Source organism: Apodemus sylvaticus, chromosome 6 (genome assembly GCF_947179515.1).
Source record: "Apodemus sylvaticus chromosome 6, mApoSyl1.1, whole genome shotgun sequence".
Lineage (NCBI taxonomy): Eukaryota > Metazoa > Chordata > Mammalia > Rodentia > Muridae > Apodemus > Apodemus sylvaticus.
This window is the reverse complement of record NC_067477.1, coordinates 147,543,931-147,562,085: the sequence shown is the minus strand read 5'-3', so window position 1 is coordinate 147,562,085 and position 18,155 is coordinate 147,543,931. Positions and strand designations below refer to the sequence as shown.

Genomic DNA, 18,155 nt, shown 5'->3' with positions numbered 1-18,155 from the left:
AGGTTACACCACCATGGTCAGTAAGAGGAAAATATAAAAAACTATATAAAATAAAATAAAAAACAAAAATATAAAAAATATAAAAATTCACAGTATACTAGCTTTGGACTAGCCAGCTCCTGTCTTTGGGGATGGACAAACAAATGTATTAGAATCCTCACCATTCAGGAATTATGTTAAGCAGGAAAGTTCATTAACTTCACAGTGGCACAATTGCCACTCCTGGGAAGCTAGGCTCACAGATGCCTACTCAAGGAATTTTCACATCACCTTTCCATGACTCACTGAGCCTTTCCCAGGACCACATCTTCCTCACTGGTTTACAGTGAGATGGAAAGACAGCTTCCTTCGTCCTCTCTCTCATTTCTCTAAGCTCCCCATTCTCACTCTCAAGTACACACCTCCTCCAACTTGCAGGCATAAATATGGGTGAACTCTCTAGGGACTAATTGAAAGCCCTGAGAGCAGTGGGTGTTGTGACATCACTAGAGACATCACAGGGGATGCCCAGAGCTCTCCTGGATTCACTAGACTGTTCAGACAAGGGATTGTTCATGTCATGGGGAACAGGCTTTTTCTTCCTGTTAATGCTGTTCCTCTACTGAACAGAAGCTGAGGTGCCCATCCCGGGAGACTCTCCTGGGACACAAATGTTGATCACCTCCCTTTCAAAAGCCAGAGGTCTCAGCCACTGAGATTTCTCAGTGTCAGAACAATGGGAAAGTGCTGTGCTTTATTTCCAAATGTGTTAGCTGTGGAGACCTGGGTCAGGATGGAGAGAAGAGCCAGTCCATCAAGTTGGTAGCAGAAGACTTGAGATGTCCACTTTCTTCCTAGGCTTTGGCCGCATGAACTTGTTAGAAGGCAGTTCCAGGGTCCCCTTTAGCATGTGGAGATTCAGGACGGGAGGGACCTTCTCAGGACGGTCCTGCTTGGAGATGATGGCTGCGGACAGCGATCAGGAAAACAAGATTATTCTGTTTTGTTCTCTTCGGTCAGAGTGTCAGATCTGAGTAATCTTGTATATAGTATATAGTATATTGTATAGTATATATCTCTGTATTCCCTGCTCTGTAGTTCAGGCTGTGAGAGACCCATCTCACCAGACACTCCCCAACAGTTGTGTGTCCAAATTTGTCAACAAATGTCCAAATCCTCCATTTCCTAAACAGCTCTCTTCTGCCCCTTAGCCACTTCCAACCTATTCTATAACTGAATTAACCACAGTGTACCCCACCTGGCTGCCTCTAAGTGTGGTCTAAATGTCTCAAATCTAAAAATACCCCATTACTCCATGCAGATCCTATTTTCCAGGAGATGATTGTTTTCTGGAGAGAGATAAAGACCACCAAGCCTGACTATGGACAGTGATGTCTAGCCTGGTCTCTAGAGTCATTCTTTCCATGGGAAGGTTATAGCTGTAAAGCCCTCTGTGTCCATATAGTTACAAATTTCATATTCTCATGGAAAATACATTTTTGCCCCTCATGGTTAAAATTCTAATCACAATCTCAAAATTAATCATTTTAATATCAAGAATGGATTCTTCAGTAGACCCAGTCATAAATTTAATTTTATTGAGCAAACTTGATTATAAAGGAACCATGTCCAGACAAGCATCCTGACACACTTACATAAGATAGATGTATGATGTGATGGTGTTCTGTTTTCAGTGAGTGTGTATGTCTTCTCTAGACCTGCCCAAATGTTTTGGAATTGTGAATGAAAGACACACACACACACACACACACACACACATACACTCGTAATTTTAATATGCATTAAACAGTATATTGGGTGAATATTTTTAAACCTTTTGCATCTAACATACTGTTATGATTGAAGAGTTACATTGAATGTATTTCTAATAAAATTGAAGAAATATTTATAAAATGTGTTAAAATTGAAGATTTACATGGAAACTATTTCTGAAACTAAGAAATATAGAGAAAAAAGTGTTAAAAGATTAGAATGCATTGTTAAATAATGGTAAAATAGACAGCATAGAAAATATGTCTTTACTAATTGACTAGGACATAGAAATTTTTTCTGAATAATTAAAGATATTAATGGAAAATATTTCTGATAAAATTGAAGAAGCATAGAAAAGAGTGTTAACATTGAAAATTTTCATGGAAAATAATACAAATAAAATTGTAGACATAGAAAATATTCCTAAACTAATTCAAGAATTGAGTCAAAATATAGTCTGATAACGTTAAAGGTTTACATCGAATATATTTCTGAAAAAAATGAAGAAATATGTAAATATGTGTTCAAATTGAAGGTTTTCATGTATAATAATATTCTGATAAATACCCTTTATTTTGATAAAGGGTAGACATATTAAACAGTTCTAAAATAATTGAAGAAGGAAGCACAAACATTTTCTGATAAAATTCATTTACATAGAAAATATTATTGATAAAATTGAAGAACGGTATACAAAAATTAAATAAATACCAAGACAAAGTGTTAAAATTGAAAATTTTAATGAACAGTAATAATGGTAAAATGGTTAACATAGAAATATATATACTAAGTGAACAAGAACATAGAAAATTTTCGGATTAAAATTTAATGTGGTGATGGAAAATATTTCTGATAAAAATAAAACTATATTAAAAAGTTAAAATAGAATTCAAGGAAATAATACAATTAAAAGGTAGACATAGAAATCATCTAAACTAGTTAAAGAGTTAAGTAGATACATTTTCTGATAAAAAAAATGAAGATTTTGATGGAAAATTTTGTCATGTTTTTGAAGAAATATATATAGAAAAGTGGTAAAATTGAATATTTTCATAGAAAATAATTCAGATAAAGTTGTAGACATAAAAAACATCTAAAATATTGTAAAAGATAGTAGAAACATTTTCTGATAGAATTGAAAATGTTCTTAGACAATATTTCTAATACAATTAAAGAAATACATTGAAAGTGTTAAAATCGAAGAGTTTGTTAGAAAATAATAATGGTAAAAATGTAAACATAGGACATTTACTTTTACTAAATGTCCAAGGACACAGAAAAATATGGTGATAAAACTGAAAGTTTTGATGTAAATTATTTCTGATAAAAATAAAGAAGTATAGAAAAGTGTTAAAATTAAGGATTAACATGGAAATATTATTGATAAAATTGAAGAACGTTATATAGAAAATATGTCAAAATTGAAGAATATGCTGAAAAATAAGAATGGTTAAATATACCTATACTAATATACTAATACTAATATAATAAATTATTATATTAATTTACTACAAAAATAAAATATACCTGTACTAATTGTTGAAGAACATGGAATACTTTTCCGGTAAAATTTAAAATTTTTAAATTTTTTATTTGGCATATTTTTATTTACATTTCAAATGTTGTCCACTTTCCTGGTTCACCCCTCCCCCAAAAATCCCATGAGCCATTTCTCCTTCCCCAATCAACCCTCCCCCGCTTCCCTGGCCTTTCATTTCTCTACACTAAGGCATCAAGTCTTTCCAGGACCGGGGGCCTCTCCCCCATATGGTATCTAACAAGTTCATCCTCTGTTGCTGATGCGTCTGGGGCCATGGGTAACTAACTCCCTGTGCACTCTTTGGTTGATGGTTTTGTCCCTGGGAGCTCTGGGGGGTACTGGGTGAGTCATATTGTTGTTCCTCCTGTGGCGCTGCAAACCCCTTCTGCTCCTTGGGTCCTTTCTCTAGCTCCCCCATTGGGGACCCTGTGCTCAGTGCAATGGCTGGCTGAGAGTGTCCCCCTCTGTGTTTGTCATGCACTAGCAGAGCCTTCCAGGTGACAGCTGTATCCGGTTCCTGTCACCCAGCACTTGTGGGCATCCACAATAGTGTCTGGGTTGTGTAACTGTATATGGGATGCATCCCTGGGCGGGGCAGTCTCTGGATGGTCTTTCCCTCAGACTCTGCTCAAACTTTTGTCCCTGTATCTCATTCTGTGGGTATTTTTTTCCCTTTCAAAAAAGGACCCAAGGATCCGTACTTTCTTCTTCCTATGTCTTGAGCATCATTTGTTATGTAAATTGTGTCTTGGGTATTCCACGTGTCTACGCTTTTTTATCAAAATCTTCAATTTGATCAATTTTTTTCTATGTCCTTAGACAAATTGTATAGGTATATTTTCTATGTAAACTCTTTTACCATTTTGATTTTCCAACTAATTCTTCAATTTTAACTCTTATATTTTTATGTACACAATTTCATCTGAATTGTTTGCCATGAAAAATTTCAATTTAACAATTTTTCTCTATATATCTTCAAAATTTATCAGAAATATTTTCCATGAGAATCATCACCTTTATCAGAAATCTTTTGTATGTGCTTGATCATTTAGCAAAATACATTTTCTGTTTATCTTTTTACCATTATTATTTTCCAATAAATTCTTCAATTTTAACACTTTATTTTTCAATTTATTCCTAAAGTTTGCCTGTGCACAAATTTTAGATGTTTTCTTTGTCATTCTTTTAATGTGTTTTAATTTCAATGACAAATCTCAATTTGAAATATTTTTCTATATATTTCTTCGATTTTATCAGAAATATTTTCCATGAAATCTATCAATTTGATTAGAATTTTTCAATATGGCTTGTCAGATTTGATGTGTTATCTATGTGCATAATTTCATGTGTATTATTTTCATCAAATTCTTCAATTTTAACCCATATATTATTATATTTCTCCAATTTCATTGAAAAGGCTTTCTATGAAAGGTTTTTTTTCAGAAAAAATTTCTACTTACTCTTTCAATTTGTAAAGGTTTTCAATGCATACTATTTGACAAGTGTCAATTTCCATCAAAATATTCAATTTTAACATTTCTTTCTATATATTTCTTCAATTTTATCACATATTTTCAATGATATCTCCCATTTTATCTCAAAATTGTTCTACAAGCTTTGTCAGTTTGCATTAATACAGACTCTATTATGGGAAATTATTTTCCATACAATATTTGAATTTCAAACTTTTTTCTATATATTCCTTTCATTTTTTTTCAAAAATGTTTTTCCATGTAAATTTTCTATTTATTCAAAATTTTCAGTGTGAGTATTCATTTAGTTTAGGAATGTTTTCTACTTACATCTCCTTTAATTTGGATTCCAAGTTTCAATATTAACCCATTTTTCTATATATTTGTTCAATTTTATCAAAACAATTTTCCATGAAAATCTTCAATTTCATCTGATTATTTTACTACATGTAGTGTCAATTTGTTTTGATATACTAACTATGTATACACCTTAATTTACATTATTTTTATCGAATTCTTCACTGTAAAATTTTTTCTTATATATTTCTTAAATTGTATCAGATATTTTTCCATGAAATCTTTGATTCAATCAGAAAAGTTGTCTACATTGCTTGTCAGTTAGTATAGATACATTTTCTCTTAGTACTATTTTATCTATATTATTTTCTATCCTATTCTCAGTTTGACATATCTTTCTTTATATTTCTTCCATTCTTTTGAAATCACTCCCACAAACATCTGGAATTCTATCAGAAAAGTTCTCTACATCTTTTGTCAGTTAGTATTCATGAATTTATTACTACTATCATTTTGACTATATCATTTCCCTTTGAATTCATCAATTTTAACCCTTTTCCTATATATTTCTTCAATTTATCAGAAAGTATAATATTTATAATTCCTATTAATTATTTTAAAAATGTTTTCCATGTCAGCTATTTAACTGTAATATTTTCCATCCACAGCTGCTGCTGACCATGGTTGGGGAATTAGACAACAAACTGTCAGTTTTCTATAGCAAAAATGGAGTGGGTGAGTGTGTAGGTGGAGGAGTACCCATGGGAAGGTAGGAGGGAGTGAAATGGGTGCTTCCTGATTGGTAACCTAGAAGGGGAATAATATGTGAAATGTAAACAAACAGAATAATCAATCAAAAGGAAAGAATAAATGAAACAGACCTTTGTAAATTTAATAATAGGGTTACTGCTACTTATTGAAACTAGTCAAGAGTTCTCTGTCCCTCCTGTCAGATGAGGATGTAGCTGAGTACATATTATTTCTAAATAATATATGGGTGCACCATTTCCTGTTACCAACTACTGGGAAGCCATGTTCAAGTGTGCCTACTACAGAAAATTTCACTTCACTGTTACATGACTCACTGTGCCTTTCCCAGGACCACATCTTCATTTCTGGTTTACAGTGAGATGGAAAGCCAGCTTCCTTTGTCCTCTCTCTCATTTCTCTAAGCTCCCCATTCTCACTCTCAAGCACACACCTCCTCCATCTTGCAGACATAAATATGGGTGAACTCTCTAGGGACTAATTGAAAGCCCTGAGAGCAGTGGGTGCTGTGACATCACTGGTGACATCACAGGGGATGACCAGAGCTCTCCAGGATTCACTAGACTGTTCAGACAAGGGATTGTGTATGTCATGGGGAACAGGCTTTGCCTTCCTGTTAATGCTCTTCCTCTACCGAACAGAAGCTGAGGTGCCCATCCCGGGAGACTCTCCTGGGACACAAATGTTGATCACCTCCCTTTCAAAAGCCAGAGGTCTCAGCCACTGAGATTTGTCAGTGTCAGAACAATGGGAAAGTGCTGTGCTTTATTTCCAAATGTGTTAGCTGTGGAGACCTGGGTCAGGATGGAGAGAAGAACCAGCCCATCAAGTTGGTAGCAGAAGACTTGAGATGTCCACTTTCTTCCTAGGCTTTGGCCGCATGAACTTGTTAGAAGGCAGTTCCAGCGTCACCTTTAGCATGTGGAGATTCAGGATGGGAGGGACCTTCTCAGGACGGTCTTGCTTGGAGATGATGCCTGTGGACAGGGATCAGGAAAACAAGATGACTCAGATCTGACACTGTGACTGAGTGATGAAAACAAAGGGTATAGTGCATTCTTTGTATTCCATGCTCTGTCAGTCAGGCTGTGAGAGACCCACCTACACAGACACTCCCCAACAGTTGTGTGTCCAAATTTGTCAACAAATGTCCAAATTCTCCATTTCCTAAACAGCTCTCATCTGTCCCTCAACCACTTCCAACCTATTCTATTACTGATTTAACCATAGTATGCCACACCCGACTGCCTCCAAGTGTGGTCTAAATGCCTCAAACCTAACAATACCCCACTACTCTATACAGATCAAATCCCAGCAACTACATGGTGGCTCACAACCATCTAAAATGAGATCTGACGACTTCTGAAATTTCTTAAGACATCTACAGGATATTTACATACAATAAATAAATAAATAAATCTTTTAAAAAAGAAAACTTAAAGGATGGTCTTATTGCGAAGAATTCAATTATTGTCCAAGAATGTTTTAGATATCTTAGAGGTTTTGTCCCCATACGAAATTAAGTACTGTCCTTGAAGTATCTGCCAAAAAATTAAGATGAAAATGTGAGGGGACTTGTATTAAATCTGATGATTGCTTTTAGCTTATTGTCCTCATGTTATGTTAAGTTTACATATTCTTGAACATGGGAGATCTTTCAGTCTTATTTATTTATTTATTTATTTATTTATTTATTTATTTATTTTCATTTTTATTACGTTCATTTTTTAAGACCAGTTCTTAGCTCTCTCCTGGCACACCATCCAAGAATGACCCATCCCATTCCTCTTACCTCCTGTCTCCAATACCATGTCTCAATCCTCCAACACAGCTCAAAGTACTAGAAAAAGGTCATCAATAAAATCATTAAAAAAAATTCTTCTCCACCTTAAAAAGATGCTGGCCATAAATATACAAGAAGTCTATAAATCTCCAAACAATTTAGGCAAAAAAAATAAAATTTTCTTGTCATACTATATTCAAAACACGAAATGTGAGAGCCGATCCTGTGCCACAGTTCTCCATACCCAAATACTGCAGTGAGAGAGCGGGTATCCCAGGAGTGCTGACAAGCCTCTGAGTAGAGGTAAGAATACCACTTCTGCTCAAAGGGACCCCGACAGAGCACTCAGTTGGAAAGAACTGAGCAGCTGCCTGGGCCATGATCCTTTTATTCTATGCCTGCACCCAGAGCTGATCCCCTGCCTCGGTGCTCCACATTCAAATTCTGTGTGGAGAAAGTTGATCTCCCAGAAATTCCATCACACCTGTAAGCTCCACTTCTGCTCAAATCCCCGGACCATGAGTGAGCCGCACAGAGCCATCAGAACCCAGGAAGCAAGGGACAGCTGGGGACAGAATCCTTCTGGATTCTGTCTGCACCTTGGAGGTAGCTGATTATGTGCCAATTATTTCCATACAAAAATTTCTCCTGGAGAGAATTGTTCTCTCAGGAGTACTGACACACAGACTCACAGGAGAGACAAGCCTCAATCAGAGACAGATCAGCTAAGATCAGAGATAACCAGAGAACAGGACACAAGGGCAGAGATCATAAGCAACAGAACCCATGGCAAGTTGGTATCATCAACATCTAGTTCTCCCACCAGAGCAAGCCCTGGATGCCCCAACACCCAAAAAAGGAAGCCTCTGATTTAAAATCATATCTCATGATGACGGACGATAGGGGACTTTAAGAAGAGCATAAATAACTCTATTAAAGAAATACAGAACACAGGAAAACATCCAGTACCCCTTAATGAGGGCACACAAAAATCCCTTAATGGTTTTCAGAAAAAGGCAAATAAAAAGGGGAAGGAATTGAACAAAACCTTCCGGGATCTAAAAATGGAAATAGATACAATAAAGAATTCATAAAGGGAGACAACCCTGGAGATAGAATACCTAGGAAAGTGATCGGTAGTCATAGATGCAAACATCAATAAAATGCGAGAAAGAGAAGAAAGAATCTCGGGTGTAGAAGATGCTGTAGAAAATACTGACTGAAAAGTCAAAGAAAATGTAAATGCAAAAATTTCTTAACCAAAAATATCCAGGAGATCCAGGACAAAATGAGAAGGCCAAATCTAAGGTAATAGGTAGAGATAAGAGCAAAAATTCCCAACCTAAAGGGCCAGTAAATATCTTCAACAAAATTACAGAGGAAAACTCCCCTAACCTTAAGAAAGAGATACCCATGAATATACCAGACGACTAAAGAACTCCAAATAGAGTGGAGTAGAAAAGAAATTTCTGTTCTCACATAATCTATGCACCAAATGCACAATTTAAAGAAAGAATATTTAAAGCAGTAAGGGAAAATGGTCAAGTAACATATAAAGGCAGGTCTATCAGAATTTCACCAGACTTCATATCAGAAAATATGAAAGCCAGAAGATCATGGGCAGGTGTCATAAAGACCCTAAGAGACCACAAATGCCAGCCCAGGCTACTATACCCAGCAAAACTCAATGTTAACATAAATGGAGAAACAACATATTCCATGACAAAAACAAATGTACACAATATACTTCCACAAATTCAGTCCTAAAATGTATAATAAATGGAAAATGCCAACACAAGGAGGGAAACTCCACCCTAGAAAAAGCAATAAAGTAGTCTTTCAAAAAGCCCAAATAAGATAACCATGCAAACATAAAAATAACAGGAAGCAGAAATCACTATTCCTTAATAACTATTAATATCAATGGCCGATAAAAAGACAGACTAATGGACTGGATATGCAAACATTTTGCTGCATACTGGAAACATACCTCAATGACAAAGACAGACACTACCTTAGAGTAAAAGGTTGAGCACAGTGCCCTTTGACTTTATAGTGTGCACATTGAGACTTCAGACGTCATTCTTGCTCAAGCACCACAGTGGCATCTCACACACTTGCTCTGTTTCTTGGCCTATAACATTAAGGTGTAGTGGCTTTGAAGACTTTCTAGCCCCACACTCTAGGATTCAGCAGCTTTGAACTATTACACATTTGTGAGATGTGATTGTCTTGTTACTGCCTGTAGCAATAAAGGTTTCAGTGAGACAGTGAATCTGAACTTGGTCTTGAAGGAAGAGGAGGTCTTGAGCTAATGGGATAGTACAGGAAGGACACACACACAGAGAAATATGGGACCATATGATTAGAGCCGAGCTGCTAAGATCAGCCCTGCTTAGAGCTCATATGTGATATCCTCCAGGGCTCAGGAGCATACTAGCTTCCTCCAAACGTCTTAGGGATCTTGTGACTAGAACAAGGTTGTCTGTCTGTGGAGCTAAGCAAAGATAACCCCTCTAGAAAGCAATCTGAGATGACACCAGGAGCCTTGGTTTATGGTGCTTGTGATTTACTCTCACATTAACCACTCATCTGACTACCCCAGGGGCTCTTCTTTCTAGGGGAAGGAAGCCCAGGAGAGTGGGATGTGGCATAAATTGATACTTGACAAAATTCAGTTTTCAAGTTCTTGGCATGTGCTGTTTCAAGTTCTTTTACACCTTGAAAATGTTACAGAAGTCATAGAGTGCATAGCCAACATTGTACCAGGAGGTTCCTCTGTGAGAAGCTGTCCTTGGCAAGGGAGTTAGCCACTTTAATTACTACTCACAGACACTCCTTTGAATGGTTCCTGAATGCTCCAGCTATTATTATTCTGGTGGCTTCTAAAATAAAGACTACAAACACTCCTATCTTATTTTCATGAAGTCAGTTTTTCTAAAGAAAATTACAGAGCTGAGAAGGAGAGAAATACTATTTTCCAGATGAACTCAGAGTATACTTGATGGTCAGGAGCAGGGGCTGTGTTTGGATGAGCCAGGTATAATTTATGGGGTTACCAGCCAGCTTCTATCAACATCCATGGAGTTCACTGTCATCTCTGTGGAGGAAGTGGCCCAATTATCATTCTTCCCAAGATATCTTAAGTGACCTCCTGAACTTGGGCTGTTCTGAGTTGCCACTAGTACTGTTTTTCTATGTCGTTCTGCTTTCTGTTGCTACAACAAAATATCAGAGGTTCCACAGTGTGTTAAAAACAAAAAAGAAGAAGTCTAGAGCAGATGAGTTGGCTCAGTGAGTCAAGGCCCTTGTTCTGCAAACATGTAGCCTGAGTTTGATTTCTGGGGCTTATATCACTTTAGAAGGAGGTGAAAAAGTTCCAAAACATTGTCCCTTACAACATGCACTATGTACCAATAATAATGATAATAACACAAACAGTTCATGTAGATAATAGTTTTGAAGGCTGCAAGGCTGAACTTAGGTGGTCTCATCTGTTCAACCTCTGGTGATGGGCCCCTAGGTTTGTTTACATTTTGATACATGGCACTGTGGTAGAAATATATTTCAGAAGGAAAATCAGAGACAGAAATTAAAAGTAGGGCTTGCTCCTTCATAACTATTCCCATTTGTGGGAATTAAGTTCCATGAGAACATGTTTATCCCTTCCAAGCGTAGTGCCCCCCCCTTTCCACTAGGTTTCACTTCTTAATGGCCACACCACCTCCTATCATACGAGTGCCAAAGCCACTAGCATGCAAACCTCTGGAGATACTTGGCATCCAGACCATTGCAATTGGCGGTTACTTTCTAGTACACATAGGTTCCATCAGCTGGAGAGGAGAGAGGCAAGACCTGATGGGATTTGGTTCATTTAGAACACTTTGCTTGATCTCAGCCTCCGACTGAGTCTGGCTATGGGCAAAGGTGGCCACCAACCAGGTGACCATGCCACAGAGCATGTTGAAGGTCTGTTGCCAAAGCGCCATGTAGGGAAGGGCACATTTCCATGACACCTGGCTATACCAGGACAAAAGGCCTATCCAGAGAAGTTTCTGGGTTAGGGCAGTTGGTTCAGGGGAAGAATAAATACCAGCTGCACGGCCCCCTCTCCTGGGAATATTAGCTTGTGATGAGTCCTTAATGTCATGCTCATTTAGAAGCAGCTTAGAAAATGTTTTCTTTTTTAAAGTTTGTGAAATTTAAAAGAACACATGACAGTGAAGAAAGAATCTGAATCCCAGGAACACCAAAATCAGGGCCAAGGAAAGCAAGGGTAAAAGGGTGTGGCCCCCACAGAACCCCTCTAGGTCAGTGTCCATATAGCCGGCCATGTGGAATGCTTGTTCTCTGAGCTCCACTATAATTCCCAGGTCATATTCCAGGGTGTCTCATGAGGACAGCCATGGAGGATGGTAGTGGCTGTGAATCTGTCTCCCTGTGATAGGCTCCTTGGTGTCTTCTTAGTCAGTTCATTGTTAGCACGTGTTTGTGATTCTGCGGATGTAACTAAAACAAATCTGTGGAGAGTGAGAGCTCTTTTCTGATGCCACATCTAGAGCCAGAGTAAGTGATGAATGCTGGGCTGCCCCTCAGGTTAGAGCTGCCATCTGAATCACCCAGTGGCTTCAGTTAGTATCCCTGTGGGGAGTCACTGACTGCCACCAAGGACTCAGTCAGTCAGTGCCAGGAGACCTGTGCTAGAAATGCAGAAGGACAGGGCTGGTTGGGGAAAGCAGGTCCCCGAAGTAGGAAGGAAACTGCTGATAAGGCAAGGAATGTAGGGTCGGGGGCACCTGGAATCTGGACAGCTGTAGCAGAATGCTGATACTGTGGAGGAGGAGGAAGCTCTGGCACCAGACTCACCCAGCCTACAGTTTTGCCCTAAGCCAGGCCTGTGTCAAGTTTCAAAAAGGAGCCTGTCAGCATATTAGAGAAGGACTGTGTGATACTTGCTGGCCTTGCGGAGGCCCAGGTAGATGGGGCCTGAACCTTCCCCCTTCCTGTTACTTGCCATCAGCTGTGAGCATGATGATAGTTTCACATGCCCTCATGGAAGGGTGTGGTAAGCTAAGGCAGAGCTGTAGGTAGGGCAACTTTATTTATTTTTTTTTAGGCAAACGATGTAATTGCCTTCTTTTTTATTAGTTAATTTATTTGCATTTCAAAAGGTATCCCCCTTCCCTGTTTCCCATCGACAAATCCCCTATCCCTCCCCCCTGCCTCTATGAGGGTGTTCCTCAACCTGCCCACCCACTCCTGCCTCAGAGTGCTAGCATTCCCCTATGCTATGCTTTACTACCCAGCCTAACATTTCTTATTTCGCTTAAGAGAAATTAAATCTTTCTTAGAAATGGGTTGAAATTTTTCCACAAAATAGCAAATATAAGGAGATATCTTTCAAAATGAGCAAAGATGCTTTGCACATTGAATAATAATATGAGAAAGCATGCTACATGCAAACGGAACAGTAATCCATCTCTTCACTCTCTTATGATTGGGAAAGAGGATATACTATGTACAGAATACACACACACACACACAGAGACACACGCGCACGCACGCATGCACGCATGCAGAATACCATCTACAGATACCAATCCCAGACACTATGTCTGGTAAACATATACATTCCCCTGTGTATCGAACTTTCACAAGACCAAGGGCCTTTCCTCCCATTGATACAAGATAAAACCATTTTCTGCTACACATGCTGCTGGAGCCATGGGTTTCCGCATGTGTACTCTGGTTGGTGATTTAGTCCCTGGGAGCCTTGGGGGGGTCTGGTTGGTTGATATTGTTGATCTCCCCATGGGGTTGCAAACCCCTTCAGCTCTAACTTCTTCATTGGGATCTCTGCACCACGTCCTATGGTTGGCTGCATGCATCCACATCTATATTGGTCAGGCTCTTGCAGAACCTCTTAGGAGATAGCAATACCAACGTCCTGTCAGCAAGTGCTTCTTGGAATCAGCAATAATGTCTGGGATTGGTATTTGCAGATATGATTCTGCATATATATACATACACACACACATACACACACACAAACACACACACACACACACACACACACACACACACCTGCGTGCGCGCGTGCGTGTGTGTGTGTGTGTGTGTGTGTGTGTGTGTGTGTATGTGTCTGTGTGTGTGTATGTGTGTATTTTGTACATAGTATATCCTCTTTCCCACTCATAAGAGAGTGAAGAGATGGTTTACTGTTACATATGCATGTAGTATGCATTATATTATTTTTCAAAGTTCAAAGCATCTTTGCTCATTTTGAAAGATATCTCCTTATATTTGTTATTTTGTGGAAAAATTTCAATCCATTTTTAAGAAAGATTTAATTTCTCTTAAGAGAAATAAGTATTAGGCTGGGTGGTAAACACTTTCCTATACACAAATCTTGACATATACAATGAAACCATGCATAAAAAAGAAACAGACCCCCAAAATATATATAATCATTATGGAACATATGCATATAGTTCATTGCTAATTATCTATTTGCATACTTTTTAATGTTTATCACTTTCACAATTTCTGATATTAACTATCTTATTTGATTCTTTTTTAATTAGATATTTTCTTTATTTATATTTCAAATGTTATTCCTTTTCCTGTTTTCCCCTCCGAAAACACCCTATCCCATCCCCCGCTACTCCTGCTCACCAACCCATCCACTCCTGCTTCTCTGTCTTGGCATTCCCTTATACTGGTGCCTCGAGCCTTCTCAGGACCAAGGACCTCTCCTCCCTTTAATGTCCAACAAGGCCATCTTCTGCTACATAAGCAGTTGGAGCCATGGATCCCTCCATGTGTACTCTTTGGTTGGTGGTTTAGTGGTAGGGCAACTTTATGGAAAGACAGTTTCAGATGTGATACCTTCTTGGTAAAAACTTCAGTAGATGATCCTTTAGGACTTGCTCAAACCCCAAAGAGCCTTCTTGCATAGATTATTATTTACTTCATGATCTTCTTATTCAACCCTATTTAAAAAAGGAAGAGAGGAAACCATCTGTCAATGCCTGACACACACCCCACACACCCTCAAGTCAAGAAGCAGATTTTTTCTGCCTTCTTATTCTCTACAGTAGAACCTCCAGTCTCCCTGCTGGGGCTCTCCCTAACTCTACTCACTCTTAAAGACTTTCCCTCCAGGAAGGCTCCAGAAGCTAAAACAAAACAGAAATAACCCCACACAAAGTATGGAGTGGCCTACTTGAGCTTGGAGCCTAATGATCTCAATTCTCCCCTGTCTGCCTGCCTGCATGTATGCAGCTTTCTCCTATGAGAAATGAATAACATATATAATGAAGTAAAATGAGATTTAAAAAAATAGCATGACAGATTCACCAGGGTAACCTATTATGATTTAAAAAAAAAACAATCAAACATTGTGTGTGTGTGTGTGGTGTATAAATTTTGCTCGATATAAGTGCACTCATTTATGGAATAGCATGTGATGTTTTAGTACAGATAAGGGTTATATATGGTAAACATATTATCCTAGTTTGGGTTTTATTGCTGTGAATAGATACCGTAACCAAAGCAGTTCTTAGAAAGGCAAACATTTAATTGAGATTGGCTTACAGTTTCAGAGTTTCAGTTCATTGTCATCATGAGAGGAAGCATGGCAAATTGTGGGCAGACATGGTGTTGGAGAACAATCTGAGAGTTCTACAGCTTGATCTGAAGGCAGACAGAAGATTGTCTTCCACAGGGAGCCAAGAGAGTCTCTTCCAGACTAACCAGACTTGAGAATACATATGAGACCTAAAATCTCTGCCTCTGCAGTGACACTTCCTTCTAACAAGGGTACACTTTCGCCAATAAAGCCACACATCTTAATGGTGCTACTTCTGCGGGCCAATAATATTCAAACCACTACATGTATCTCTCTCTCCCTTATACCCATCTCTTTGTGGAAAAAAAAAACAAAAACCAAAAAACTATTCTCAGCCAGATTTTTCGGTGCAAACTTGGGAGATTAATGAGGGAGAATTAAAAGTTCTAAACTACAATGAGTGACTCAATGGGTACAAGTATTAAGATAAAGACTAAAAGGAGAGTAAAGTGTGTGGTTCAACAGTAGAATACTTGCTTAGGATGTATGAGGCACTGGGATCAATCATTAACACTACACATATACATATTCTGCTTACTTCTTGAATATAAGCAATACCTCGTGCTTACCTACTGGCACCTTATGGTGTAATAGAGCACTAGGATTTGATTCTTCTATTCAGCTACAACTCCATAGTCATTAGTCAGTCTTTCCTATGCTTCTATCCCTGTTACTGGCCCCTGACAACTGTTCAGTCTCAACTTCTAGAAGGTCAGTGATGTCGGTAGACTCCACACAGAAGTAAATTTATGCTGAATTGTCTTTCTTACTTCACTTAAGAGAATAAAGTTTGATTTTGCTATTCTAAATTATTTAGAATACAACTGTTAAAGATCACTAACCATCACAAACCCCTTACAAATAGTTGATGATTCCAGTCTCAGACAGATCTGTCTTCAATTCACCAATAAGGTCTGCTACAACCATATTGTTCCTTCGGTTCAAGTCAAGATGACCCCTGGAATATTTAAAACAGTATACAGTTAGTCCAATGTGAAAGTCTAAAATACAATAACTGCCAGGTATTATAATTATACACCCCTTTAAATACAGCACTTGGGATACAGAGGCACGCGGATCTCTGTGAGTTTCAGGTCCATTTGATCAAGTTTCTCTGGAACACACTTGCAAGGCTGAGATGTAAAGCATTTCCACATCGTTTTAAAAAGTGCCTTTCCAGTCCTGTGTTTAGAGGTAAGGTCACCATCTTTGCTCCTGTGACTGAGCAGACAGATGCAGCCAGGTGCTCAGGAAACACCAGACTGTAAGATCCGCTTGGGACACTGTTTTCCAGGGCACCACCTGCACCCAGGAGCTCGGCAGCCCACCACAGCCCTCTGTGCACCTAGTCTGCCAGGGGACATCTGCCCTGGAGGGAGTACCTCGTTAAGAAGTGAGGCCACCATCTTCATTCCTGCAACTGAGCAGGCTGTTATAGCCAGGAGAGCAGAGAACAAGCAGAAAGTAAGATCATTTGGGACTTGGTCTGCCAGGGACCCACCTGCACCCAAGGGGTAGTGAGATAGGCTAGCAGGCACACAGGAGGGACAAGCATCAGCCAGTGACAGCAGGACCAACTAACAGCAGAGATAACATGATGGTAAAATGTTGTATTTCATATCTGCCTGCAGCTATTACCAACTGGGTTGCTGTAACAGAAGCTGAGGGATGGATGATGAAGGGGCGAAAAGAATGGAGGGCCAGGACAATGTTTCACTGGTCAAGGCCAAAACTTTAATGGCAGTCCGACCTTTTAACAGTTTGGGCAAACCTTTCCCCCCAGACTCCAGGTTGAGTTCCGGTTGGAAGTAGTCTAGCTTCTCCTGGAGGTTCTTGTCTCAACTGCTCCAGCAGCTGGGTGGGTCACCTGCTTAATTCAGGAATTCCTAGATCTGGAGGAACAATGAGCTTAACCTGCACTGAGCTTCTCCACCCTAGGATAAAAATTCCTGCTTTAACCTACTTCTCTATTATGCCTTAAAGGCAGATTCCTGCCTGAAGCCAGGGATTGTCCTTGACCATTGTCAAAGCATGTGCTAGACTGCCCCAATACGGCTCTGTACCATAAAATGCAAACATAGGAACGTTACTAACAGAAATCAAAGCAATATGGCACCATCCGAACCCAACTCTCCCACAACAGTAAGTCCTGGATAGCCCAAAACACCAGAAAAGCAAGATGTGGATTTAAAATCACAGCTCATGATGCTGTTAGAAGGCTTGAAGAAGAACATAAATCACTCCTTTAAAGAAATACAGGAGAACACAAGTAAACAGGGAGAAGCCCATAAAGAACTATAGGAAAACATAATAAAAACACGTGAAGGAATTGAAGAAAACCATCCACGATCTAAAAATGGAGGTAGAAACAATAAATAAATCACAAAGAGAAACAACTCTGGATGTAGAAAACCTAGGAAAAAATTCAGGAGTCATGGATCCAAGCATCAACAACAGAATACAAGAGATAGACGAGAGAATCTCAGATGCAGAAGATACCATAGAAATCATTGACACAACAATCAAAGAAAATGTAAAATGCAAAAAGCTCCTGACAAAAAACCTCCAGGAAATCCAAGACAAAATGAGAAGACCAAACCTAAGGATTATAGGTATAGAAGAGAGTGAAGATTTCCAACTTAAAGGGCCAGTAAATGCCTTCAACAAAATTATAGAAGCAAACTTCCATAACCCAAAGAAAGAGATATCCATGAGCATACAAGAAGCCTACAGAACTCCAAATAGATTTGACCAGAAAAGAAATTCCTTCCAGCACATAATAATTAAAATGCTAAATGTACTAAGCAAAGAAAGAATATTAAAAGCAGTAAAAGAAAAAGGTTAAGTAACTTATAAAGGTAGTCCTATCAGAATTACACCAGACTTCTCTGCAGAGACTATGAAAGCCAGAAG

The 18,155-nt window shown here is 38.7% G+C and overlaps 1 protein-coding gene across 1 annotated transcript in view; it reads right to left on the bottom strand.

Annotated features, from left to right (window-relative positions):
- Window positions 1-4,735: 4,735 nt before the first annotated feature.
- The window catches only part of LOC127688028 (uncharacterized), a 32,444-nt gene continuing 19,024 nt past the window's right edge, over window positions 4,736-18,155 (bottom strand). Inside the window, exons 8-11 of the mRNA XM_052186769.1 lie at window positions 16,102-16,200; window positions 15,209-15,307; window positions 14,501-14,604; window positions 4,736-6,806 (exon numbers count right to left, since the gene is read on the bottom strand). Of these exons, the coding sequence (XP_052042729.1) occupies window positions 15,235-15,307; window positions 16,102-16,200 (172 nt within the window). The 3' untranslated portion in view covers window positions 4,736-6,806; window positions 14,501-14,604; window positions 15,209-15,234. The remainder of the gene's footprint in view (window positions 6,807-14,500; window positions 14,605-15,208; window positions 15,308-16,101; window positions 16,201-18,155) is intronic.